This window comes from Ambystoma mexicanum, chromosome 3q, assembly GCF_040938575.1.
Source record: "Ambystoma mexicanum isolate Mex_15411 chromosome 3q, UKY_AmexF1_1, whole genome shotgun sequence".
Lineage (NCBI taxonomy): Eukaryota > Metazoa > Chordata > Amphibia > Caudata > Ambystomatidae > Ambystoma > Ambystoma mexicanum.
Window position 1 is genome coordinate 181,933,812 of NC_090926.1, and position 27,713 is coordinate 181,961,524.

Sequence of the window (27,713 nt, forward strand, 5' to 3'; positions counted from 1 at the left end):
GAGTTTTGAAGTCCTAGCACCAAAAGCCTGGAACTCCATACCGCCCAAACTAAGAGCTGAAACATCCCACACAGCTTTCAGAAAACCACCCTATTTAAGTGAAACCCACTTCTAATTCTATCGCATACAACAATGTCTGTAAATTACAACTATCATGATTACGGCTCCCATGTAACCTTGGAACCACAGCCAATCCTGTAATCGAATCAACATGTCAAGTAAACTTTCTTGTAACAGCGCCACGATGCCCTAGGGCAGCTGCTGTGCTTTTAAAATGAAAATAAATAAATAAATAAAATAAAAGAACAATTACACTTGCTGACACCAAACAAATATATCAGCACATCACAACTTAGTCAAAACTCTACATCCATATAATCAACTGCTCAAGCCAACACAAACTTCCCTGCATTTTCCTGTCTCACATATGGAAACATAGGACTCTGGAAAAACAGCACAAACCACCTAGAAAACTCACCTGCACAGACTCCAGTTGCACCTGGCTCTACCAGCAGCAATTCTTGAGCACAAAGCCTAGTATTTCTTTCTAACTCCCTACACCCTCGCCACCCCCAATCCCTGTCCCCTTCATTTACATATCTATGAGAGCAACTGGACACCATAGAAATTGCAGCAGTGTGTAGTACAAGTGCAAATAACATACCAACAAAATTGGGGAAACACTTTCACAGTCCTCTCCCACCATTCTTCCTCTCCCTCCCCTGTCCCTCCTTCAGCCTGCCCCCGGACCCTGATTGGGTGATCGAAGTTACCATGCCTGGTGTAATCACTGGTATCTCCCTGCACGCTCATTGTCCATCTGGAGCGTCTGCAGGTAGGTGTACTGAGGCAGCGACCCTCGTTGGGCCTGCTTTACTCATCTTGGCCCCATTTTGTGTCCCAGACTCGGGCCGCTTCCCTCCCAGTCGGCACCACCATTCGCCCTCTCCCTGCCGCCTCCCAGCCTGCCCGCGCAACGCGATTGGTCTGACCGCTGCTTTTATCTGAATTTCCCAGGGCAGCCCTCTGCCCCTGTGGCTAAGGGCCCTGAGGCAAAGGGAGGCTCCTACAATGGTGGCTCCAAACCGTGTCGGCAGGTGTCAGTAGGGGAAGCCAGTGGCCAGCCATCAACCAGCTGCGACTAGTACGGTAGAACTGGTCCGGGTGGAGAGTAGAGCAATTACTCTACCGTTGTAGCCGGGTTATTTTGCAAACCTAACTATACCTGTAGAATACTGTGACTATTTCTTCTGCTTTCCACTCCACCACTTTGCAGGACTCACAAATCTAGCTATGTTTACGTCTTGTACTCCAATTGCATTTTCAGGTGCAAGCCTTTCTCCCACTATGCAGGACTCTTGAATCTAGTTGTAGCCTCCATCTCTGCTTAACAAATGCGGATACATGCTACATTATGAAGCTAGGCCAACTGGTACAGGGCTCTCAATTCTAGACCTGGACATATATTTCCCCAACCGGGCAACCAAGCAGCCTACGGTACGTATATCTCACACCACTAGCCTGGACACAGGCACGGCCAAGCATCCATGCACGATAGAATATGGCTACGCACATCCGGCCTAGTGCACACATAGCCATCCAGACAAACACCTGACGTACCTCAGCACCTCTGCCACTAGCATACAGCGGCCACCACCTGAAAGGAATTTGGTATAGCTGGTCTCAGACACTCTCAACAATAGCAATCTATCTCTAACCCCCCAACAGCACCCAACCACGTGTCTGACCCGTCTTGGGCTGCTTAGTCGAGCCTTGCCAGCCACCCATGCCCTAGAACGGCAACAGGTACACGCATCGCCTAAGCTAAACCCCCTAGAATTTTCCAACCTCATTGACTACGGTCACCAAGGGTGTTCAACCAAGGAAAAAGCGCATTGAGGCCACACAAGTGGGGATAGAGCGCTATATAAATAACCAAATACAATACAACAATGTAAAATAAAAAAAATCAAATGAAGATGTATAGGGGCAATAACGGACAATGTGCATAAAACTTATATCTTTGCTTTTGACCCCCACAATAAAATAACCTTAGGACAAGGTCCAACTCAAGAAGACCGGTATAGTATTAACACTTTAAGCAACTTAACCAGTAAAAATACTAAGTGTGTTACATGCGTGCATAAAGTAGCAGTCTCATATCCTAGCAGAACAGACTGCTATTCATCGTCCTGATGCCAATATGATTATAAGTATTAAATTGAGCTGTGATATAATGAAGACCTTTTTAATTGGCAACAGACAATTCAAGTTTGGCTGTGCTCTAAATAGTCATTCTTATACCTCCTGACTCGCACCTGAACTATCTTTTAAAGTGCTAAATGAAATGAAGCAGTGGTGCCTAAAGATTACGACATATCACTGGTTCATCACTTTGAAGCATTTTTTCTCCAAAGGAACCCAATGGCTTCTATGAGTTACCTCTGGTATGTCCCTATTCTTCAAGAGATCTGCTCTCCAGAATTGGATACTATTTCCAACAAAGAGTCTTGTAAACTACTAGTACAGTGTCAACAAATCCTTTCCACTATGGGTAGCGTTTATGGGTCCATATACACACCCCTATATTCATCTGGCTTTTACACACTGTTCTCACAGCCTTTAGTTACTTAGAGACCATACAATATTGTAAAATAGAGCATTTCCTCTTAGGTGTTTTCTTATTATCCGGCATCAAGTCCTGTTTTGCTCAGATTTTGCAGGCTAATAAAATGACTTGACAGTATAAGGTGATGTTTGTTGTCAGCCACACTTTCAGCCTCTCTCTCCTAGGTTATTCTCCTTCATTGATTTCAATACAATTTCAACACAGAAATACAATTCTTAGTGCTATAGAGAACTGGCATATAATCTGAATAAACACAGCTCTAATGTCGTCATAACAAAATACCTGCAAAGGCACCAGAGCGCAAAGCCAAGTCCACAGTAGGGATCCAGGCAAATAGCAATCTGCCGGGAAGAGTACAGCTCACACTGCAACTTTATTGCTCGGCAAACTGCATTCACAGCTGCATGGGACATCTGCAAAACAGGGCAAGAAAATGATGATGTACAGAAAGAAGGCAGAATAGCCCCCCAAAAGCAGTATCTTGTTAAACATCTTTCCAGAGATATATGATCACTTTTTTTATGACTAATAAATATATGTAATGCCGACTCTAGAACATGCATTACATTGATTTTTCCCTCTATCATTAACATCAAACTCTTTGCTACCTTTTGGGTAAACAAAACAAAAGTTACCAATTACTGTTTATGCACATCCCTCAACATATAGGCCCATTCCATGCACACACTGAAAGATGGTGAATGTGTGCATATGATGGAAGATAAACAATTACTAATAGTCCAACTATGTTCCATTTAAAACTGTGGGGCAAAAAATAAACAGATGAGCAATACTAAGGGATGAAGGCTGTCAGACGGATCTCCCTTCGGCATGGTTTTCAGTTCCCAGGAAATCCCATCTCACGTCACAAGGCAGTCAAAAGGTACAGTAAATACCAATAGAGAATACAATATTGCCCACAATATATTCTTACACAATTATAGACTTTAAAGGAGTTAAGGCAGAATTTCCATTCTGGGGATTCGAGGGCCAGGTTTTTGGGCCCCTTAAACTTTTTGCTTTGACCCCATTTTCACATTTTTTCTATTTTTGGTTGTCAAAAGAGCAACACTTAAAATACACTTTAAAATAAATACACACTGTCAGTTCAGTTACGTTAGTAGATCCCCTTTGGGGATGGCACACACACTTCCGACACCCTGAGGTGACTTCAATTGCTAGGACACTGTGGACATTAATATATCATTTTTTACACTGAAATGCACTTCTGAAGTTACGGCAAAAAGGAAAATGTTGGGGAAGGAAACAGGTTAACAGGTTTCTCAAGATAGGTAAGCACTTCTCAATCTCCCAATGAAATATAGGTTAACCCTTTCCCAGCTATACAATTAAGGTATGTATGACTTTTTGGAGGGACAGATCGACACAAAGTCAGAGGGTAAAAAGAGTCTGCATGCAGCCAGGACAGCCAATGTCAATTGAGCAAAGTCTAGGGGAGCTGAGGCACTTCTTGAAGATAGGGCAAATGTCTTGCACAATGTTAAAGAGACTATTGCTGTAAAAAGAATCATTGTTGGGCCACAAGCTGAGAGGCTTGTGAAGGGCAAAGCTGTAAGCAACTCTGCAAAGGGCAGCCAAAGCAAGTTTCCAGTGAGAGGAAGCAAGCTACACACAAGAGGTAAGTACCCCTAATTACAGTACCTTGAGTCTGAAGAAAATGTTCCGGTTGGCTTCTGTTCCTGTTTTAGTCATGCAAATCCTGTTGTTCCTGCGCCTCAGTCATGGGAACAGGAGGGAGGACATCTGGGGACTCCTGCCTATGGTTGGAAGGTCAGTGGCCGCAATGGGCACACTTCAGATCAGCAGCACTTTGCGGTTTCAGCTACTCGCAAACTGCAGCACTGCGGTTCTTGGACACCTTGTGGAATTTCCTTGCATCTGTGGTCCAGCACTCTGTTGAGGTGGCTCAGGTTTGGTTAGTCATGCTTCGAGGGAGTCCAGAAGAACTTCCTGGAGCTTGAGTCCGGCTTAAAGGCGATGCACTCGTCCAGGTGTTCCTGTGCCCTGGCACTCGGTTCCAGCACCAGCAAGGAAGTACAGCCAGCAGGGAGAGGGGTTACAGTCAATTTCGTCTTGGGATGAGTTGGTCCCACCAACCCAAGGGAAGAAGTCATCCGTTCCGAGCTTCTAAAGTAGATCCAAAAATTGGAGCTTTAGCACTGCAACAGGGTTTCAAAAGGCAAACCAACTGTCCAGGAGGGTGCAGCAAGCTTCTCTTCCAGTTTCTTTCTTTGGTTCCTTCGTTCAATGGTCGTGTCTGCCTTCTGTCTGCGAGACCTTGCCTTTTATGCAGGTTTCTCCCATTCATTTGCAGCTTAGCTGTCACTCGCACATTAGGGTGGCTGTCCTCGAAGGACAGCCAGCCAATGACCTTTGGGGGCATTCATGTAACCAAGGAGACCAAGCACAGGGAGTTTCAGGAACCTCCCTCGCTTCCTCCCCTGCCAGACACGCTGGAGCCAGAGGTGGGTTTCCTCACTAACCCGCCAAAGGCAAAACGAACAAAGGGACCAAACCTGGTTTGGTGCGCAGAGTAAAACCTAAGACCGACCTCACAAGCAAGAAATGGTGAAAAAACAAGACCGGGCCATTTTGACAAAATGGGCACCCAAGGGTGCGTTACTGCATCGGAGGATTCAGCCTGCGGTAAAAACACACTATGGTTCGAAAATTAAACCACTGTCACCAGCCATTAATTGTAGTGAGGTTACAAAAATGTTACATAAAGTAGTAAAGGGGATACTAAGTAACCCCCCAGTACTTCCACATAAAATGGGGTGTACCGGACCTACATAGGAAAAACTGGTATGTGAAGTGAATTTCACTTTACTACTCTTGGCAACAGTAGTCTACCCAAGAGAAGGTATTTAAACCTTACGAGAAATCCAAGGGACTTCTCTGACACTGCACTGAGGGTGTTGTGTCACAATACAAAAGGTGATGCCTATGGAGTTTGTCAGACCCCAAAACCAAAAGAGAAACAGAGTCTAAATCAGATAAAAAAAATACATGAGTGAGAAAAAGGTCTCACCGACTCCAGTATAAAAATGTAAAGTCATAATGTCCAGCAAAAGAGCTGCGGATGGTCTCTAAGGTTGAAGGGAATTAGCACAGAAATGAGAATTTTCCCTAACACAATTCGATCTGTGAAAGTCTCGTCAAAACAGGTTCTTCCCTGTTCTTCTAAAAACATCAAGGACCACATTGACCCCCTTGCTCCAGCCTTGGCCGATTTCTGCTAAACCTTCCACTCCCCTCTGAAGCACTCCCTTGAGCACCCCCTTATTAAGAAACCTTCTGCCGAACCCTCCTGTCCGGCCAACTATCGCCCAATCTCCATTACTGCTTTCCTGGGCAAACTCCTGGAAAGGCTGGCCAGCTCCCAGCTTAACCTTCACACTGAATCTGTTGGTTGTCTCACTCAACATCAGTCTGGCTTCAGAGCGTCCAGAAGCACGAAAACTGTTCTCCTGAACATCTGTGAAGACCTGCTCTCAAACCTTTTTTTTATTCTTGATTCAATTGTTATTACAATTTATACAAGTTACTTTCCAGTCTTCCATTTAAAACTTGCAATACATATCATCTGCTTGTTACTTCTTCCGCCTTTTCTCCGTATTTGGAAAGGTCCAAATTCTGAAACAATGTGCTACCGCCATCACATAGGACAATTTTTCTCGTCCCATTAGGCAAGGCCACCATTCCTCTTCAGTTTTGATCATACAATTTTTCAAGGTGGCGGCCCAGGTGGGCATTTCTTTGTGACGTCAGACCTGTGTGTGATAATTGCAAATGTCACACCGACTCCACTGGTTCTCTCTCGTTACAAAAGTGGCATGTATTAGTTGTGAGAGTCCTCGTATGGCTCGGATTTCATTAGTCAGTAGAAGAGTCAGTCGTGATCCAAGAAAAGTACTTTGTAAAGTTTTATTGGGAAATTTCGCCAGAAAAAGGCAAAGTTCATGTAGTTTCTTAGCTGCTGGAGGTAAATGGGCCGTCAGTTTATTTGTAGATGCCGTTGAAATCGTATGTATCCAATCCCGCTCTTCCAGTTTCTTTTTTTATCTTGTTTGGGTTTTGCATAAGATCTTCTGAGCAATTTAGATCTTTTAGTTTGGCCTGACTTCTCAGAGCCAAGTCTACTAGAAGTTTGTTCTTCTTGCTATCTCTTCCCACCTTGATAATGTCAAAGATTTTTCCTCGGTCTACGATTGTTTTTCTATATAGCATCAGGCATTTTCTGTCAACCATCGACTGCATTGAGACTAAGCTGAACTCTTGTCGTATTGAGACCATTGACAGGGATGTCGGTAGACCCAACACTCAACGCCAGAAAAGACTTCAATCTGAGCCATATTTTATCTGTAATCATTGGCATTGCGTCGGATCCATAGATCAAGGTAGGAACAACCTTAATCTTATAGAATTGTATCATAGGGATCACTGAGAAGCAGCTAAATTTATTGATTATCATTTTGGCTTGAATGGCCAGTTTTCTCACTTTACCCAGAATACCGTCTTGCATGACAGTTTCTAGTTTGCTGTTGCCCAGGAAGACTCCCAGATATTTGAATTTTCTCACATGCTTTATTAACAGAACCTTCCAGATACCATTGAAATTTGCTCTTAATCCTGTCTTTCTTAAAGGTCATGATTTTTGTTTTCTTTTTGTTGATTTCCAAATAATTTCTTGTAACGTAGTCCGCTGAATTGTTTAACTGGCGTTGGAGACCTATCTCTGTCTGATCTAATAAGATCAGGTCACCCGCATAAAGAAGGTGAAAAATTATGGATCTTCCCATTCTGGGAGGAAAGGATCTTATCGTTGTTTCGGTGTCCTTGAATTCCCATAGGTATGCGTTAAAGAGGGTCGGAGCAGGGCACCCCTCTTGCTGTTTGGATAACTTTTGACAAGGTGCCCCCTTTGTTCAATCGCACCCTCATTGATGTTTTCCTATGTAGCGACGTTATTCGCTCCAATATGTCTGCGGGCCACTTTCTCTCAGAGTTTCTCCCACAAAGGTTTGCGGTTGACCTGGTCCAACGCTTGGACCAGGTCCACAAAAGCTATGAAAATCCTAGGGCCCCCGTCCATTGTCCTTCCTTCAGAGCACTTAATAACAAGATGTTGGCCGATGAACAGGCATCCTTTGCAAATCCCGATTGAAAGGGGTCAACACAGCCAGATTGTTTCATCCATGTTTGGAAGCGATCTAACAGTGATCCAACAACCTTTCCAATAACATCCAACAATGCTATTGGATGGTAATTTTTTGTATGTCCTCTTGGGCCCCTTTTATAGACTGGGACCACAGTTGACGTTGTCCAAGAAGGAGGAATATATCTTGTTTCCATACTTGTGTATAAAAAGTGCCCATTTTTGCAGGTTTTTAGAGCTGCATTCGTGATCCCGTCCAGGCATAGTGCCCTCGAGGCGTTCAGTTTCAGAATTTTCTCCCTTATCTCTTCCACACAACTAGGCACAATACACTCAGTCTCTACTTTCTCTTGGTCCAGAGCCAGATTTCCAGATGGTTTTTGGAAAATAGCTGAAAAATAGGCCACCATTTCTTTTTCACTTACCTTGTTTTATAGTGAACTATTTGCATCAGTTTTTGTTGTTTTTATCAGCCTAAAATTCTCTCGATCCACTTATCACTTAACATTTCTGCTGCGTCTCTCTGATACATAATGGCTCGCTGAGCTCTCAGCCAGTTTTTATCTTGATTCTGGGCGGCACTGGCCAGTTCTAGGAGCTCTCAGGAGTTGTTTTTCACTACCAGGCATTTAGTTTGTCTGAGTTTTCATCTTTCCATGACCAGTTGTTGGTCGTATTGATGTGAATGTGATGCTTCAGTCACATTGTTAAATTTTTTCCTTTTTGTAGGATAGGTGGTGAAAAGAGGTTGGCAGTCAATACTTTCCTCGTCTGTGGCATTGCTATTTAACATATATGCAGAAGAACAAGTTACTTACCAACTGGTAACATTTTTTCGATGGGATATTCCTCCAACGTATTCCACATCTTTGACATGTAATGTCCACAGCTGTGTACTTCAGAAACTTTTTCAGCAGAGGGTGTCCTGCGTTGATGGCGTCGAGTCGATGTCCCTCAACGGCCTCCGTCGAGGGCGACGTCACTGGATGTTATAAATAGGACGCACGACACCCGTAGCCTCAGTTTATGTTTTTTCCCCCAATAACGTGTGGCACCGATCCCTGCTTGACTGCAAATAGCCTTGGGGAAACGTAAGCTGCAATCGCATAGGACATTCTCCAGATGTGCAGGCTGGGAGGGCGATGAGTACATTGGAGGAACATCCAATAGAAAGAACGTTACCAGTTGGTAAGTAACTTTCTTCGAATGGATTGTGTTCTCCAACGTATTCCACATCTTTAACAGACTCCAAAAGCAGTACCAGAAAATGGAGGAGGGGAAAGAATGGAGTACCTAATCAGATGGCGGAATAAAGAACCCCCTTACCAAAGGCCATATCTTGACCATGGATTGTATCCAGGGAGTAATGTTTAACAAAGGTGTGGATAGAAGCCCATGTGGCTGCATCACAAATATTCCTAATAGGAACTCCCCGTTGTAGGGCTGTGGAAGTAGCCACGCCCCTACTGGAATAAGCTCACAACCCTTCCGGAAGGTCCTTACCCACCAATCGGTAACACTCATTAATGGGAAGGATAATCCACCTGGACAATGTCTGTTTGGTAACAGCCTGGCCCAATCGGTGTCAAGTATATCCCTTCAAGAGTTGATCGTCCACTCTGACCCTGGACATCCTAGAAATATAAAAGCCCAGAGCTCTCCTAGGATCCAACCTATGGAGTCGCTCCTCTTCCTTACCAGGATGAGGAGGATAGAAAGACGGAAGAAGCACTTTCTGGCGTAAATGAAATTCCGACGCCACCTTAGGTAGAAAGGAAGGACGTACTCTCAGTAAAACCATATCCTTGTGAAACACAGTAAAGGGTGGCTTAGATGAAAGTGCCTGCAATTCACTCACTCTGCGAGCGGAAGTAACCGCAACCAAGAACACCGTCTTGAAAGACAACAGTCAAAAAGGACAAGAGTGAAAAGGTTCAAATGGCGCACCCATCAGGAATTTCAAAACCAAATTCAGATCCCAAACAGGCACCTGGAAAGGGGACGATGGGAACACATTAGTGAGCCCTTTAAGAAATTGGGAAATCAAAGGAATCTTAAAGTAAGAACATTCTTCAGAAGAGCGCTGAAAGATAGACAGAGCCGCCAGGTAACCTTTAATGGTAGCCACTTGAAGGCCCTTGTGGGCCAAGGTAAGTAAAAAAAGACAAAACCAAAGAGATGAAACACTGAAAAGGATCAACATTTTGTCCCCCGCCCCAGTCGCAAAACTTACGCCAACGGTACATGGATTTTGTTGCTGGCCTCCTGGCTGAAAGCAACACCTTCATCACGTCTTCGGGGAGGTCCCAATCCTTATACCTCAACCTTTCAAATACCAAGCGTGAAGGCTGAGGGACTTGACCTCTGGATGGAGAACCCGAGCCCCCTCCCGTGAAAGCAGATCATCTCAGTAGGGAAGACGGCGTGGAGGGCAGATGGACATGTCCGTCCCCCAAGTCTCCTCTTGGAGGAAATTCCTGCGAGCAGAATCTTTGACACTTCCAGTTGAAACTGGTGGCGAAGAGATCCACTTGTGGGGTTCCCCAAAGGGCGAAGATCTCCAACAGAACTTCATGAGTCAGATCCCACTCGTGAGAGACCGTGCTCTGCCTGCTCACAGCGTCCGCCGCTGCGTTCATCTCCGGCCAGATGAACTGCTGAGATCGAAATGTCCTGCTGAATGGCCCAGCACCAAAGCTGCATCGTCTCCCTGCACAACGGGAGTGACCCTGCCCGCCCCCCCCTTTTTTGTTGAGGTAGTGCATGGCCACTGTATTGTCTGGCATAATCAGGACATTCTTCCCCCATACAGATGGCAGAAAAGCCTTCAGGGCTAGCCTGACAGTCCGCAGCTCTAACAGACTGATGTGGATTCTGGACTCCGACGAGACCAACGGCTGCTGGCGGTCAGCTCGTCGACGTGAGCTCCCCAACCCGTGAGGGATGCGTCCGTCACGATCGTCATGTCCGGCCACGGTTGCCAAAATGGAGCACCCGTCATCAGATTGCCTTCGACGGCCCACCACAGAAGGTCCTGTGCGACCGAAGGCTGAATCTGAACGGGATCCGACATCCTGCCGGAGAACTGTGACCACTGCATCTTGAGAGCCCATTGCAGAGATCTCATACACAGCCTGGCCTCTGGCACTAGGAAAATGCAGGATGCCATGAGGCCAAGCAACCCCAAGAACTCGAACGCCGGGAGACCCTGGGCATGTTGAAATTTGTCCACCATCTGCAGAATGTGATGAGCACTCACCTGGGGAGGCGAACACAACCCCAGGGATGTATTGAGCACTGCTCCGATGTACTGGAACCGCTGGGTAGGTGACACATGGCACTTCTTTAAATTGAGGGAGAAGCCTTGCTTGTGAAGGGTGCGGGAGGTGATGGGACAGATGATCCAGGGCTTGCTCAGGAGAATGCGCCCTGATCAACCAATCGTCTAGGTAGGGGTAGACGTGAATCCCCCCCTTTCCTGAGATACGCTGCCACCACCACCAGCTTGGTGAAGACCCTCGGGGCGTAGGTCAATCCGAACGGCAGGACCCGAAACTGAAAATGCGAGTTGCCAACCGCGAACCTCGGGTACTTCCTGTGCTTTGGATGAATCGGTACATGAAAGTAAGCATCCTTGAGGTCTAGGGACACCAACCAATCCTGTAATTGAAGGGCCTGGAGGACTTGAGAAAGTTACCATCTTGAACTAGTCCTTCCTGAGGAGCTTGTTCAGCCCACACAAGTCCACAATGGGTCTCAATCCCCCGTCTTTTTTCGGGATCAAAAAATAAGGGGAATACCATCCCTTGTTCTTCTCTGCTACAGGCACCAGTTCTATGGAACCTTTCTCCAGCAGGGATAGGATTTCCTGTGCAAGGAGCGGATCAGGACGCTTCAAAGAGCTTCCCCGGTGTATTGTCGTGAGGCCTCTGCCGAAAGGGGAGACAGTAGCCGTGGATTATGATCTCCAGAACCTACACATCTGAAGTAATGGCACGCCATTCTCCAAGATGCTGCGCCAGCCTGCCCCCAACCGGTAAACCATGGGACATGGCCTCATGACTGAGCGGACGCGGCAGTGCCTGATGACAAAGAGGCAACTACCTGAACGGCTTTGGCACCTCGAGTACCTTGATTTCCACCTCTGGTACTCCTACGGTGGCCCCCTTGACTGGCAGATCCTCTCAATCTACCAAAGGAAGAGTTGTACCGAAAGGAACCTCCCCTCCATTGCTGTCCCCTAGGACGACAAGGCGGAGGTTGTTGTGCTGCAGCGCTCAAAGACTGCTGCAGCTTTGGAGGTCTGCAACCTCTCAAGGCTCTCGTCAGCCTTGCTGCCAAAAAGATGGACAACATCAAAGAGCATGTTGAGAAGCCGGGATTGCACATCAGGAGCAAACCCCCGACTTCCGTAACCACGCAAAACTGCGTATCTTGGTGCTCGCAGCCATGGAACGGCTGACACAGTCTGTCATGTCCAGATCAGACTGAACGGATTCACACATGGCATCCTTGCCGTCTTGCACGAGGGCTAGAAAACCATTCCGTTCCTCCCCTTCGGGAATATGCTCAGCCGCCAACAATACACAATTCCACAGAGTGTGAGTTTATCTTGCCAGGGCACAAACGGAATTAGCTGCCTTTAGAGCCATACCCCCAGAAGAAAATACCTTCTTCGCCCAACCATCAAAGCGCTTGTCGTTCCTATCCAGAGGGATGGCAGGGTACGCAGCCTGCTTTGCTGGGGCTGTAGCCGCCTGGACCACCAAACGCTCCGGAGTTGGGTGTGTTGACAAGTAGAAGGGGTCACCACTGGCTGGGTGGTATTTTTTTCGGAAGCGACTTATCACTGCCGGGAGACTCGCCAGAGCAGTCCAAGCCGCCGGCACCCTTCTTTGCAACGCCATATGAAATGGCAACACTGGGACAGTGGGTGGACCTTGGTCCAGGATGTCTGTCAGATCATCCTGAAGAAAATCAACAGATGGAGGAAACCAGCCCAAGTACTCAGTCACCCTTGACATGATACGCCTACACGAACAGTCCGCATGCGTACCAGGCTCAGGCCTGCCAAACTCAACCTCCTGAGAGGTATCAAAACCACTGGCGTCATGTAGAAATGACAAAGGTCTTCCATTTGGCTTTGACCAGACAACAGGTCATCAGGAACCTTAGGAGGCACAACCCTCTCCTCATCAGACCCTTCCTCCACCTCTGAAATATACTCCAAGGGTTGGAACAAATCCACCCTGGGAGGAGGAACAGAGTAGGGCTCAAAAACAGGCCTCACAGACTTGTGGAGAGCCATTCTCTGAGCGTCCACAGCCCTCCGGGGCACCTCTGGTAAATTCTCCTCAAAAGGCGTTGAGGGCGGCGATGGGATCGGCGTCGACCGAGGCGCCGACTGCTTCGACAAATGCTTCGAGGCCAGAGCCCCGAGAGTGTCCTTCGATGGCTGCGGCGCCGATGGCGTTGACGACTTCTTCGAAGCCGGAGACTCGAGAGAGTCCCTAGATGACATGGTGCCGACGGCGTTGATGCCTTCTGCTCCCGCAAGGCCTTCGATGTCAGGGACTGGCAGTCATCGCAGTCGTCTGTGGCGTGGCTCTCACCGAGGCACCAGAGGCAGACATCATGCGGGTCCGTGATGGACATTTTGGAACCGCAGTCCCGACACTTTTTGAAGCCCGACTCCGGGGTAGAAGACGAAGACATCATGAATCAAGTAGAACCGAGGCGCGCCGAGATTCCGAAGCGAACACATCCGCGGAAAAAACAGAACTGAATCTACGGGTGTCGTGAGACAAAAGGTAGCTGGGGTCGCTACCGGAAGGGAAGTATTTTTTAGTTAACGATTTGTTAACAGCCGGAAGAGATTCCGGTGACTGCCAAGCAGCCGCCACCCTTCTGTGTAATGTCAGATGAAAAGGTGGTAACAAAGAGGAACTACAAAAACCCCAGGAACTAAATGACAAAGAGGTGTTCCCGTGTAAACAAAGCTAAACAAATAATTTATAAACTGCCAGCATTTACTAGACTGGTTGCTACAGTGAGTAAATCACATGATTTAGTAGTGCAGAATGTGCTTGTTGGCACAAGTGCGACAAGATAAACAGATCTAGAACACATTCAAAACTATGTTTTATTATACCAATGATACACAACAAATGAGAACATTCAGGCAGAAATGACATGTAAAACTTTTTTTTGGTGAAACTGATATAGCAAATATGACAAATATACAAAACAGAAAATTGTCTGGAGATGATGTATTGCAGAAAAACATCAAACAATTATTTGCAGAATAAAGAAATGCAATTAGAAAAATCAACAATGCAACCAATGTAGCTCAAGGTCACACATCTGTTATTAGTGCTAGTTGTAGTCCACAGACTGAATTTGTCAATAGGGCTTGAAGTCTTGGCTGTGCCGTGAAGAGCTACCTGTCCCTGACCTAATTAATGCTGATTTCATCGGTCTGTAGATACGGATAATCGGCCAAAGCACTGTTTTGCGGTTTGATGCTACAAAAATGCTGGTCTCAGAGCTAATATGAATAAGGCTAATACACAACAAGAATGCGGCTGATACACAACATAGGCCATCCACTGTCGCGAGTGGTAAAAAGCGCAACGAGCCACATTCACTTGTCACGGGTGTGGTCACAACCCCCGTGCATGGACAGTGGCAAAACTGGTGTTTCGGTGGTGAAATAGAAAAAATATACCCCCATCAGGATGATAAATCGTTTGTTCAGCCCCAAAGGTATTACTTCAATGTCAGGCATACGAGTGCGGTGGTGCCATTTTGTAGATGGTCATACCACCATGAAGTACCTCTGAAGTACCTGTGAGACTCTAATGAGCTTCAATGTGATCTGCTGGGAGTACTGCAGGCTCGCGGCAATGAATGCCGTCTTTTTTTAATGTACCCACGGGTTGAAAAACAGCTTTGCTGTAAAGAGGAGCCAAGATGTGTCATATTGCGCACTTTAGTCGCCGTTGTAGAGACGCTTGAGATGAAAAGGTAACACTGGGTCAGAGGACGGACCTTGATCTAAAATGTCAGTTAGATCATCTTGCACAAAAGCTTCAGGAGGACTGGACCAGCCCAGATACTCTGTGACCCTATCCATGAGCCTCCTGTAGGACGACTCAGCAAGAGCCCCAGGCTCAGGCCTGCCAAATTCCACTTCCGGAGAAGTGTCCAAACCACTGGCATCATGAGTTTGCCTCAACTCTTCCAATTGACTGTCTCCAGAAAAGACTGAGACACATCAGGCTCAACAGGGTCCATATCAAAGTCTGACCTTTCCTTTTCCTCATATAGGTCATCCAGAGGGAGGTAAAAGCCCTGCCTCGGGACAGAAGAGGGTCTGGAGTCCACCGCAGGCCTGACAGACTTAGAAGTAGCCTTCCTTGGACGAACCACAGTATCCGGGATCTCAAACGGTAAATTTCAGGCAAAAAGCCCCGAAGGCATTGAGGGTGCTGAAGTCCAGAGCACCGACGGCTTCGGTGTCGATAACCCCACCGACGGCTGGAATGAAGGCAAAGCTTCGACGTCGGTAACAGACGGACACGGCGCTGATGCTGACCTTGAGCCCTTATCAGGTTTCTGGGGTCTCGCTGGAGACGAGTACTGAGACCTGGAAGCAAGTCTCTTGCGATTATCCTTAGCCTTGCCCGAACAGGACCACGAAGGTTACCTGATGAGTCACGTTTAGGACCCGAGCGATGGCGTGCAAGCCACGGTACGAGACCGCTCCTTGCCGGTTTCATCAGAAGGCGCGGACGGAACTGTGCACTGCGATTGAAAAAATTGCTAACATCTGCTCTCTAAAGGCAGCCCATTCCTCCGGAGTCGAGGACTTAAATCGGACAAGCCACTTTCCTCGCGACTCCATCCACTGAGAAGGACGTGAAAGGCGATCAGTGACGACGCTTCCTAGAATGCCGAGATGAGGAGAACGAATGGCAGGAACCACTCCTGGACAGAGATCCCCGGTACTACTCCTGACACGGGGAGTCGCCCCTCGAATCCTCAGTGGACTTAGTGGACTTAGACTTATGGGACTTACTGGGTTTAGAACCCCTACCTAAAGCTTCCCCTTACGCTCCCGCAAGGCCTTAGCAGTCAGCGACTGGCATTTGGAACAGTCGTCTGTGTCGTCACTCTCGCCCAAGCACCACAAACAAATGCAATGCGGATTGGTTGCAGTCCCGGCAAGTCTTGAAGCCAGACCGCGGAGTCGGAGGGGTTGAAGACATATTCACAAGTCTCTGAAGCAAATACGTTTGCGGAAAAAACAGAACTGAGGCTACGGGCGCCGTGCGTCCTATTTATAACATCCGGTGATGGCACCCTCGATGGAGGCCTTCGAGGGACATCGACCCAACGCCATCGATGCAGGTCGCCCTCTGGCGAAAAAAGTTTTCCAAAGTACACAGCTGTGGACATTACATGTCAAAGATGTGTAATACATTGGAGGACACAATCCATTCAAAATTAAGTTCTTAATACCATGTACCGATAATCTTACACAAGTTCTGCAACAGCACTCTTCAACTTCGGCTCTCATTTTCCTTCGAATTTCGTTTCTTGTGACCCACCTTGTCTGCAAAAGATTGTGGTTGCTATGCTTGGTCCGGATTACCTTGAAGTCAGCGATGAAATGAAGCAGTTCTTTGGACACAAAAATGTGATCAATCGTGGCAGTTAACCCCCCTCTTTCCCATATAGGTATTAACTCTATTACTGGTAACGTATGGAGATTGTGTAGGTCATATGAGACCATCAATGTTGACCACAGAGATCCTCTTATTTCAGTAGGTGGCTTTAAAAAAAGAAATGTCTTTTCTACCTCGTAATGTTAGGCATGATGCATTCAGGTCGCCACACAATATAAGGGATTTTGGAGGGCAGTTCTAACCTTCCTTCTGTCCTCCTTTTCCTCTATCTTTCCTCCGCTTTCGATACTGCCCACCATGCCATTCTGCTCAACCGGCTCCGTGAAAACCTAGGTATCACTGATCAGGCCCTTGCCTGGCTGACCTCCTTTCTCACTTATCGACCCTCTCTGGTCCAACTGGGGTCCTTGCTCTCCTCCATCTTTCTCTCGCTACCTGTGGTATTCCCAAGGGGTCTACCCTGGCTGTTCAACCAATACCTGGCAACTCTTGCCCACTGCACAGCCGCCCTCTGTTCCAACTTCCAGTACTATGCAGATGACACTGCTCTCCTTCAGGCTCCCCTCAGCCGCCTCTACTCCTCCTCTCATTCCAGACTGTCTTTCTGCAATTCAGGAGTGGTGTACCGCCAATCATCTCTGCCTTAATGCCAGTAAGACTGAGATACACCTCATCGAAACTCGTTGCCTCTCACTCTGGCCGCCCACCATGGGCCCCTTTCTTTCTCCTACCTGTGAGGCTAAGAACCTCGGGGTCACCTTCGACGCAACACTTTCCTTCTCTGCTCACCTCTCCGACGTCTCTAAGAAGACAAGCTACCAGCTGCACCTCCTCAGAGGTATTCTTCCCTTCCTCACTTTCCCCCAGAATGTCACTGTCTCCAGAGATCGGGTTCTCTCTAGGTTGCACTTCTGCAATAGCCTCTTCCTAAATCTTTCAGCCTCTACTTTCCGTCCTCCACAAATCACCCAGAACAGGACTGTAACCCTTGTCCTTGGCCTCAAGCCCACGGAACGTATCTCTCCAGCTCTGAAATCCCTTCACACGCTCCCAGTGGTGGCAAGGATCAAGTTCAAGACCCTTTGCATTGTCCACAAGGTTTTCTGGGGTCTGGGACCAGACTACTTCCAACTATCTCTTCCTAAATATCTGCCTTATCGAGCTATCAACTCATCCACCTCCAACTCACAGGGTCAGTCGCTTTTCCAAGTAGAGTGTTGGGGGCAGATCCCTTTCTTCGGCTTGGTGCTCCCTCTGGAACAGTATCCCTGCAGCTCTGAAACTTGAGCAGAACCATCTCCGATTCCAGAAGCAACTCAAGACCTTCATATTTGCTTCTGCCTTCTGTCTTCCTCTACCTTACTGATCACCTGCCTGTTCCATGCACTGGTCACCGTCTGAATTCGGCCCAGGTGCTTGCCTGTCCAGCTGCAATCCCGCACTGCCTCTTGGCTTCCCTGCACTTGTGGTCTACATCTGTAACCCTACAGTCCCCTCCCTTGCACTTATTTGCCACCCCTTGGCTGCACTTAATTCCAGCACTTGCCACCTGCTGACTGCACTCTTGTTTTTCTATTTTGTCCCGCACTTCTCCATCCTCCCATACCCTCAGCACTTCTCCCCTCCCCCCTTCCTTGCTCTTGCGCGATCTGAAAGTCACAAGGCCTAGCAAGATCATTGTTTTGTCCTTTTTGTTTCCCCCTCCTTGTCTTGTCATTTTTAGAAAGACTTGTGTACATGTGCGTCAAATATATCTGCAACTTTTGGCCTTCGGCTGGGTTGCCCCTATGGGCTCCCCTTTGTAATTTCTATTAATGTACTTGGGTGAACTACTGTTCCCAAGGGGTAAAGAGGGATTTTCATCCCCTTTACATTTTATATAGTGAACCAACAAACCTTAAGTGGAGTGCTGGGGGATCCAATGTACCCACTTTACCACTTACCTGTAACATTGTTACAATTGCAAGTTTACTGAATGGCTGGTGGCTGTGGTTTTACCTTAATTACTTATTAAGTCTTATTTCTGGCAGGCTGCTAAATCAGCCTCTGCAATGCACAGAAGCGACACCATTCTGGTAGAATGGTGGGCTCTTTTTTGCCATTTCTCATTTGCTTATTGTTTCTGAGGTCTTCCCCTGTCATTCTAAGGAGGAACGACATCGGTTTAAGTTTTATCTTCGATGGCAATCCTTTGTATTCCCCGCCTAGACTCCAGTGTCTGAGAAGGTAGGAAGCGAGGGAGGAGTCCAATACTCTGCAGCCCTTTGTCTTTGCCTGAAAGGTACCAGTTCCCAATGGGGGGCTGTCTGTCCTGACTGGATGCCAGACCACCCCTTTCTATAAACTGCCGGAAGAGATTGTAAATGTTGTGCTGTAGTTCCTGATATATACTCCAAACCTGGAAGCTTCTGACAAGTCAACCACTGAAGTTGAATCTGAAGAGGAAGATTAAGAAAAGGCATCTGTAGCAATTTCCAGCGACCGGAGACCCTGCTGTGTGACCGGAGCCTGATGCAACCCTTCCTTCCCATCGACCTGGGGGTCCCGGATACCACGACTCCTACCCAGAGGCTGATAAGATCCACTAGTCTCAAGAAGAACTGCATTTTGAGCTATCCCACAACGTGCTGTGAACTTGTTGGGTTGCAAACCGCCAATACCCTAGAACCTCGAGCCTGAGTGCAGTGCATGGTCCTCTGAAGACAGCTGAAACTATGGTGGACTCCTGCTGGATCTTCAGAGAAACAGTATAAATCCCTGAAGTACCCTAACCAGAGTGCAGGACCAAGAGTGCAGAGAAACCAAACAGCAACATTTCGTTTTTTCTGGCTACTGTAAAAGGGGGCCAAATCCACAGAGCCACGATAATCTGTGATTAAATCTTTGCTGTAAACCTCCTCTGACGACTGCTGTTGCAAGTTCCCATCCAGTGTCCAGTTCTTTCGTCCCCAGACCAAGAATCAAGGCACCGGGTCCTATACTGTTGTATCATGAAGGGATCCGCTCAGAAGCTCTTTTCTCCCAAGATATCGGTCTGTGTTAGGCAAGATTGTATTCTTAGGGTGTACTACAACAACCCTGACCGCCTGGCAATAGCAACCGAACCTTTGGTATAAGTCTGTACTAAACAGGTTGGTAGTGTGGACGAGTAGCCAGACTTATCTCAATAGGGGTCAATGTGAACTGTAGGGGAGTTACACAGAGTTTCACAGTGACAGGTATTCAACCAAACACTTACACACAGGGCTTCTTGATGAGAACCATTATTAATTCCTTTACCAGTCAGTTAATATAAGCCTTCTTCAGAAGGGAGCACTCTAAAACACCACACAAATATCCTTCAAAATGATACACTCTTAAGTTCAGAATTAGTAAATGCCCATTTGGGATGGCATACAGCAGAGACCTACACCCTCAGGTGACTAATGTCAACAGCACCCTACCAATTGATGCATTACTGTTGGCATTCAGAATTAGTTAAGAGCAAGTACAAAGGGAAACGATTATTAGAGTAAACAAGATACCACAAATATTTCTTAAGCAGGCAAATACTTTGATACCCCAATAAGAGTCATTCAGTTAAAACAAGCTAAGCCAAAGTCAATAGGCAAGAGTCTATATGGGCTGAAGCACTTCTTTGAAGGTAAGTAGAAAAGTCTTTGCACAATGTTTCAGATGTCTTTGAAGAAAAAGATGAATCAATGTAGGGCCACAAGCTGTTAGACTTGTGAGTAGTAGAAGATGCGAGTTCAGAAATCACATTAAAATAAATGAGTGGAAAAAATGGGTCTCACTCTCTCCAGGTTTAAAAAATAAAGTCCTCAAATCCAGCAAAGTTGCTGGGGGTCTGAAAGGTAGAGGGAATTGGCACATTTCTGAGAATCCTCCCTAATAGTCTGGCTTGGGATACTTACCTGGACTCCCCGCCAGGCTCCAGTCTGTCTGTGAAGGCAGGAAGTGAGGGAGGAGTCCAAAACTCCCCAGCCCTTTGTCTTACGCCTTGCTTGAATGGGGACAAATCCTAGTTGGGTGAGGGGGGCTGGGAGTGGGGGCTTGGCTGTCCTGATTGGACAACCAGACCGCCCCTTCTTGTAAAATGCGGTGAGAGAATGCAGAGGTTGTGTTATAATTCCTGATAAATACTGCGAATCTGGAAGCTGAAGAAAAGTCGACCACTGGAACCAAAACCTAAGAGGAAGATGAAGGCAACGCGGCTGAAACTATTTCCAGTGAACGGAGAGCCTGCCGTAGCCCTTCCTTCCAATCGACCTGGGAACTCCCAAAACAACGACCCCGAGCCTGGTGAGACCCACGAGACTCAAGACCACCTGCATTTTGAGCCATCCCACGCGTTGCTGCAACCTTTAGTTGTTGCAATACCCCGGGACCTCGTGCCATTGTGCGGTGCACAGGCTTCCGAATTCCGAATCTTGCTGAAACTCAGTGGGCATCCTGGTGGATCTCCAGAGACATGAATCGAGCCCGAAAAGTCCCCTCACCAGAGTGCTGGACCTTTAAAACGAGAAGAATTCAACTGCGATTTTCTGTCTTCTTCTGTGCTCCTTGAAAAGTCGCCAAATCCGCAGAACCGCATTCAGCCGCGATGGAAACCTTGCCTAGAGTCTTCTTCATCGATCCCTGCTGCTAAGTCCCTTGTGAGGTCTTGTTTTCAGTCTCCACGACAAGGAACCCAATGACCAGGTATTGGATGCAGCCCCTGAAGTTCTCCTGCTGCAAAATCTTCTTCAATGTTGAGGTACTGTTTTGGCTTGGGTACGTACTTACCTTAAGCCTGTTAGGATTTCTGTGTAGCTGTGGGTTGTCCCACTGCTAGAATCCTGCTAGGGTGTCTTCTGTGAAGCCCCTGGACCCTCTTTTAACTCAGAAGTTAAGTCCTCACCTGTTTGCCAAGTTTTCCTAAGGAACTCTGACTAAAGAACCTATTCTGACACTGCCTATTGGTCATTAGTCCTAGTGACCCCCCCCTCTGCCACTGAGAACACTCATGCTACATGTTAGGGATAATTCTCATAAATGTGCTAATTCCCTTCACCTTAGAGACCCCCAGCAACTTTGCTGGATTTTGAGGACTTGATTTTTTTACCTGGAAGGAGTGAGCCTTTTTTCCCACTATTTCATGTGTTTTGATGTGTGTTTTACATTTTGTGTTCTCTGATTATGGAGTTTTAAATAACTCCAAAGGCATCTTTTCATGTGTGTTGCACAGCACCCTCAATGCAGTGACACAAGGATGTCTTTTAGACTTCCAAAAGTTTTAAATACCTTCTCTGGGATGAACTATTGTTCCCTAGAGAATGCAAAGTGAAATTGACTTTACTAGTCTTTCCGGATTCCTAGACCCAGCACACACCATCTTACAATAAAGTGCTGGAGGGGTTACCTTCACGGTCTATGCCTGAATGATGACAAAACGGAACTCATCATACTGGGGACTACACCAAATATTAAACTCAGCCAGGACTACACAGCCTTCGTCATAGACTGCCACTCTATTAAAGTTGCCAAAGAGGTAAAAACACTTGTTTTTTACCTCGACTCTTGCCTTACTATGGCCAAACAGGTGAATGCTATGGCATCATCCACAGCCTACACGTGCGAGTTGATGAGATCAGCAAAACCATACCTCTTTACAATCAGTTGCACCACTTTGGCAAGAGCACTTGTACTATCGAAGTTGGATTATTGCAAACGCTCTCTACCTGGGATCTAACAAATACGGTGTCCAGTAATAGTTTGGAAAAAAAAGGATTGAATACTTTATTGATTTATTTATATATTTTTTAGTTTAGTATGCATAAAAAAGTTTTTTAAAAAAGAAAACAGGGGGTGCTGGGAATCACCCCATAAAAAAAATAAAAAAGCATTAAAAACCTTTTTTTTCCGGCACTTTGTGTCGGAAAAAAAAGGCATTTGATACTTTGTATTTCGAACAAGTCACATACAACCAACAAATACATCACTCAGAAAATGCAAATATTGCAAAATAACGCCCTTAGAGCAGCATTAGAAATTTCCAAAAGAGAACACAACAATTTGAAGACAATACAACTGGCTATCCACTGTGGACAAAATCAAACTTAAAACAGCATCCCTAACCTTTAAATGCCTCAATCTTGCACCGAAATACCTGACAGAGATTCAAAAGAAGAGTCTCTACTAAACCTACTAGAACAGCCTATGGCAATTGCCTGTTAGTACCCAACTTTAGAATGTCTACAACTGGAGGGAATAGTTTCCCTGTGAAAGCGGTACATTCGTGGAACTCCTACCGCCGACTTTAAGAACTGACCAATCCTACCCACACTTTAGATTAAATACCCTCAACTGGCTTAAAGGTAATGATCTGTAGCCCTAGCTTTACTTGCTAACTGTCTGTGTAACTCAACTGTACTCTGCTCGACTAATGTGAATTCACACCTGTAATGTAAATGTACCTAGTGTTTTATTTGTATTACTCTGTATCTATGTAAATATGTAATCTTGTAACCTGTAAGCTTAAAGTATTCTTGTCCTCGCGCCCCGATACCTCTGGGTCTGGCGCGCATATAAATAAAGAAATAAACAAACAAAGCTACTATCCCCTGTGTCTAAATACTCATGTAATGCTACCCTTATCTATCGAAATGGCTGGTGGCAGTGGGTTTACAACACACTAGCATGATTTTTCCCAACCGCGAACACCCGTAGGTAAAAATCGAGGGAGCCATGTTTTTCAAGATGGCGCCTTAAGCCCCTTTGTTTAAACAGGTCCCGGTCGTCTTTTTTCGCAGTTTCTTTTGGCAAGGTCCTTCTAGAGTTTGTCTCTGCGCGCCAAACCAGGTTTGGTCCCTTTGTTTCTATGCCTTTGGCAGGCTTCAGGACTGAAGACCGCATCTGGCGCCTGAATGTCTGGGGTGGGTAGGAAGTGAGGCAGGTGCCCGAAACTCCCTGTGCCCCTGTGCTTAGTCTCCTAGGAGACCCAAATGCACTCTGGCATGATTGGCTGGCTGAAAGTCCGGCAAGGACAGCCACCCTGCTGAGTGAGTGACAGCTAGGCTGGAATGAAAGGGAGAGAACTGCTTAAAAGGCGAGTCTCTTGGACTGGAAAGAAGAGTCGACCACTGGAACGAAAGAAGCGAATAAGAGCTGGAAGAGGATGGCTGCTGCAACTCGTGGACCATTGGTTTGCCCGGTGAAGCCCTGCTGCAGGTCCAAATTGCCAAGTTCATCGCAACAGAGAAGCCCCTTCAAGGACGACATCTTCCTTTGAGTTGGTGGGACCAATCAACTCGTAAGCCACCTGGATACCATTCTCGGAGCCGGTTAGGTTTAACCAAGGGGAAGGACACCAGCTTGTGTGCTTGACTACAGCTACTCTAACTGAAGTAACTCCATTTTGTCAGCATTTTCAGACGATCCCGTGCAGGAGTCACCCGACGTCCTCCCTCTTGTCCCCACGACTGAGGCCCAGGAACTGTGAGATCTGCAGAACTGCCAGGAACCAACGTCTTCAGCTGCATCTTTTCTTCATATTAAGGTACTGTGCCAACCCGAATTGAGAGAACGTATCTCTCGTGGTGGAAGTTCGTGGAACTTTCCCAATTTACAGGCCTAATCAGCTTGTGACCCAACATATGATTCTTTTTCGTACAAACTACTTCTGAGAACTTTGGCAAAGATTTTACCGTTGACTTTGGCATAGGCCTATTGAACGGAATCGAGTCCTCTAGTGAACAAACTATTTGCACTGCCTAAGAAAGTATTTGTGATCTATTCCATTAACTTGTGCCTTTTACTCCCATTTAAGTAACTTAAATGTAATTTTGCTCCCATTTCAGGAGAGCCTAATTTACTCTGACACATATTGGTTCAGTATTGAAGTGTGTTTGTGTATAATATTAAGTTGCCTCCTTCTAGTGAATGTTTTCTAAATGATTGTGTTATTAATAAGTGTTTTACCACTTACCTTGAGTGTCTCTACTTGAACCACTGTGATTGTAAAACCTCTGTGTAACATCCTTGTAATGCTCGCATTCCCTCTTGAGATAAGCCTGGCAGCTCAGCTCGCTACCAAAAACTGTAGTACACGCTTCTATCAAAGGTTGGTTTTGCTTATACCTGTAGTCCTAATTGTATGTGGTGGTCCCAATTCTACCCAACACTCCAAGAAAATGGGAAAGACTTTGAAAGGATTGGGCCTTTTGCCTAGAAAAGAAAATAAGTGTTTAAAAGTGACTTACTTGTAAAGAGTTGGTTGGTAACTGTAATTCTAAAAGTGAACAGTTGCAAACATTCTTACTGATCTTGGATGTGTGATGCACTATTCTTAAAAGTATGGTTAACATCTTTTCTTCCTTAGGAACTGTTTTGCTAGTCTAATAGAAAGTAGATGTGAAGGTACTTACTCTCCTGTGATTAGGTTGTGCCTCTTCCCAAAGGTAAAGTGATGGTATCACCAGATTAGTCCTTTGAGTGTAATAGTATGCATGTCCCCCAAATGGGTCTTGCTTCCCCTGACTTGCTGCTACCCTGTCCAGAATAAGTAGACATTAGGTTGTTGCCTACCTAGAATAACTGAGTCATTCAAAAAAAGTGTAACATTGGGTTTTACTTTCCCATTCATTGTGAGGTTAAGCAAAGTATGTGGGTTTTACTTACCTTGTGTTAGCTGTGTGCCACCCAAAAATAAGTTACAAGAGTTACTGCTTACCTATCTGGGGCTTCCGGATTTCAAAAGCACCTGTAATTGTATATCACATCCTTAGGTTTTACTCACCTAGTATAACTATTATCACAAAAGTAGTTATAGGTTTTTAATGCACCTAGAATACGTTTTTCACTATTCACCTTAATATATTGTCCAGTTCACTGATTAAGTGATTTGTACTGAGAATCATTATACAATTGGAAGGGTCTATTGCCCTTGCATTACCGAATGTAATCTGAAAGGAACCATTGGTTTTTACTCCACAAGAATAGGCTTGACCTATACTGAGTGTGTATGAAAAGGGTTTGACATCCCTAGAACTACTGTTAGGTATTTCTAATAAGGTCTATACTTGGGTCTGTGTACTTTCAAGTATAGTGTTGTGCTTTTATAATGTGATTCCATATAATGTTTTAGTGATTACTTACCCCTAGATTTATCTGGGCCTACCTGTATTTAAATAAATCCTTTATTTTTACATACATAGTGTTTCTTTAGACCATTTGTATTACAATTTCATGTGTACTGATTCTACAGCCCTCTCTCCCTCCTAATATAAGCCTGGCTGCTCGGTCTATGCTACCATGAACTCAGGGTGTACAGCCTCATACTAAGAGTGGAGTCTTGTACTGCCTCAGTTGAATGGTTTTACTAAGCCCATAGTTGGACTTCAGAAAAACTGTCCTAACAATACTAAAAGTATTTCTAACCTGGTTTTATTCCCCAAGAATAGTATATTACTATCCTGAATGTATAACCTTAGGTTTGACTTACCTGGACTTCCTTCTGGCTCCTCTAAATAAGTTTATACCTTGGTTTTGCATACCATAGGTATTGAATTGGTTTTTAGGATTGTGTTTATATGATGTTATAGTACTTACTCAACCAAGATTTTACTTGGCCTACTTGTATTTTAATAAACCCTTTATTTTTACAACACAGTGTTTGTGTTTCTTTGGACCATATGTATGCTACAATTTCTCTGTGCCAAGCTACATCCCTCTCTCCCGCCTAAGATAAACCTGACTGCTCTGTCCGTGCTACCTCCATCCTCAAGTGGTACAGCCTTATACTAAGAGTGGATTTATGTACTGCCTCATAAGTTTGGTATTATATAGTCATTAGCTGGACTTCAGAATAACTGTCCTAACAAGTACATTTGTGGTTTACCTTTTGTAATAAAACACTTAATAGTCACTGGAAAAAAAGACTAATTGAAGGGGCATTTGGGGTGCAGCATAAACTCTAAACCCACACAAAGTCGGCAATTGTAGTTCTCAAAGGAACATGCTTTCACCTGAATGCACAGATGTGCTCTGAGCAACCCAGCAGGCCATTCTCATTGTTCTACACGTTTATTGCTTGGAAATGATGCTGCAGGTGTTCATGTACTTAAATGTAATTTGGTTATTCACTGGAAGTAAATGACAAAATACAAATATGCTCTGATATAAACACATCAATATGTCAAGTTCCTGCAGTTATGAAATCAGCCCTACCTTAATTCCTGTAAGCATGCCAGTTGTGCTGACACTGAAGTCCAGGTATGCCAACATTTCTGGAGTAGGCGGCTTGTAAACCTGAGGTGGTCTTTTCCTGGCAAGATCATCTGAAATGATAATGGAGTTCAGTTCTAAAGATAGCTCTGGTTAATATCTGGTTAATATAATCACTCAGCCATTCTAAACGTGAAGTAGAAAAGACAAGACACATGATTCTCAAACCTAGAGCTTGGAAGAAAAGCTCACACCGAATTTAGATGTGTACGATTTAGTGAGTGAGTGTCCTCAAGTCCCACAACTAATCAATGACAATTGGCATGACGGTGCATGTGCATCCACTTGTGTGGCCAACAACAATCGCCCCTCCCAACAAAGGTGTCTGCTGGCTGAATGAACAGAAATGTTTAACAAAAAGTGAAAAGCGGTGAAGAATGTGTGTGTTGCATTGTTAGGAAAGACTAAAAATAAATAACTGCAGTAATGTTCTTTCTAATGGATGTTCCGGCTACAGATTTATCATTTTGGATATATTTCACCAGCCGGCGTCGCTGCCATGTGTTTTCTGTGTTGAGATCCCTTGACGTGTGCCTTCCTTGGCACCCAATGCAACGGTGTCATATATATATATATACACAAAATTGAGTTATTCTCTATGGGAAAAGGAATGCGAATAGGCATAAACTTTTACTTTCCTATTAACTTTTCAATTTTGTTAACAAATCTTTCCCAAAGTGTCCAGTCTGGGAGGGCAAGGGGGTGGAGATCAAGAGGCAGGGCGGGCATGGCAAACTTTTTGTTTGCAAGATATCAGTCAAAAGTTATTTATTCAATTTTCAGGTTTCCTATGGAACTAGGTACAGACGCCTTATCTAAGGAGCGGCGACTGCCGCTCTACTTCTAAAATATATTACTCACCGTAATCGTATTTCTGATGCTTGTATCTGCTTAGATTCACATGCTGTGCATAGGCCGACATCTAGTGGAAGCTGCAGAGTATTACAGTTTG

At 45.6% G+C, this 27,713-nt stretch overlaps 1 protein-coding gene across 3 annotated transcripts in view; it reads right to left on the minus strand.

The window, feature by feature from the left end:
- The window catches only part of DIP2B (disco interacting protein 2 homolog B), a 1,149,028-nt gene that overhangs the window by 250,430 nt on the left and 870,885 nt on the right, over nucleotides 1–27,713 (minus strand). For all 3 annotated transcript variants that reach the window (XM_069653448.1, XM_069653447.1, XM_069653449.1), the window contains exons 29-30: nucleotides 26,705–26,814; nucleotides 2,912–3,042 (exon numbers count right to left, since the gene is read on the minus strand). In XM_069653448.1, coding sequence (XP_069509549.1) covers nucleotides 2,912–3,042; nucleotides 26,705–26,814 — 241 coding nt within the window. The remainder of the gene's footprint in view (nucleotides 1–2,911; nucleotides 3,043–26,704; nucleotides 26,815–27,713) is intronic.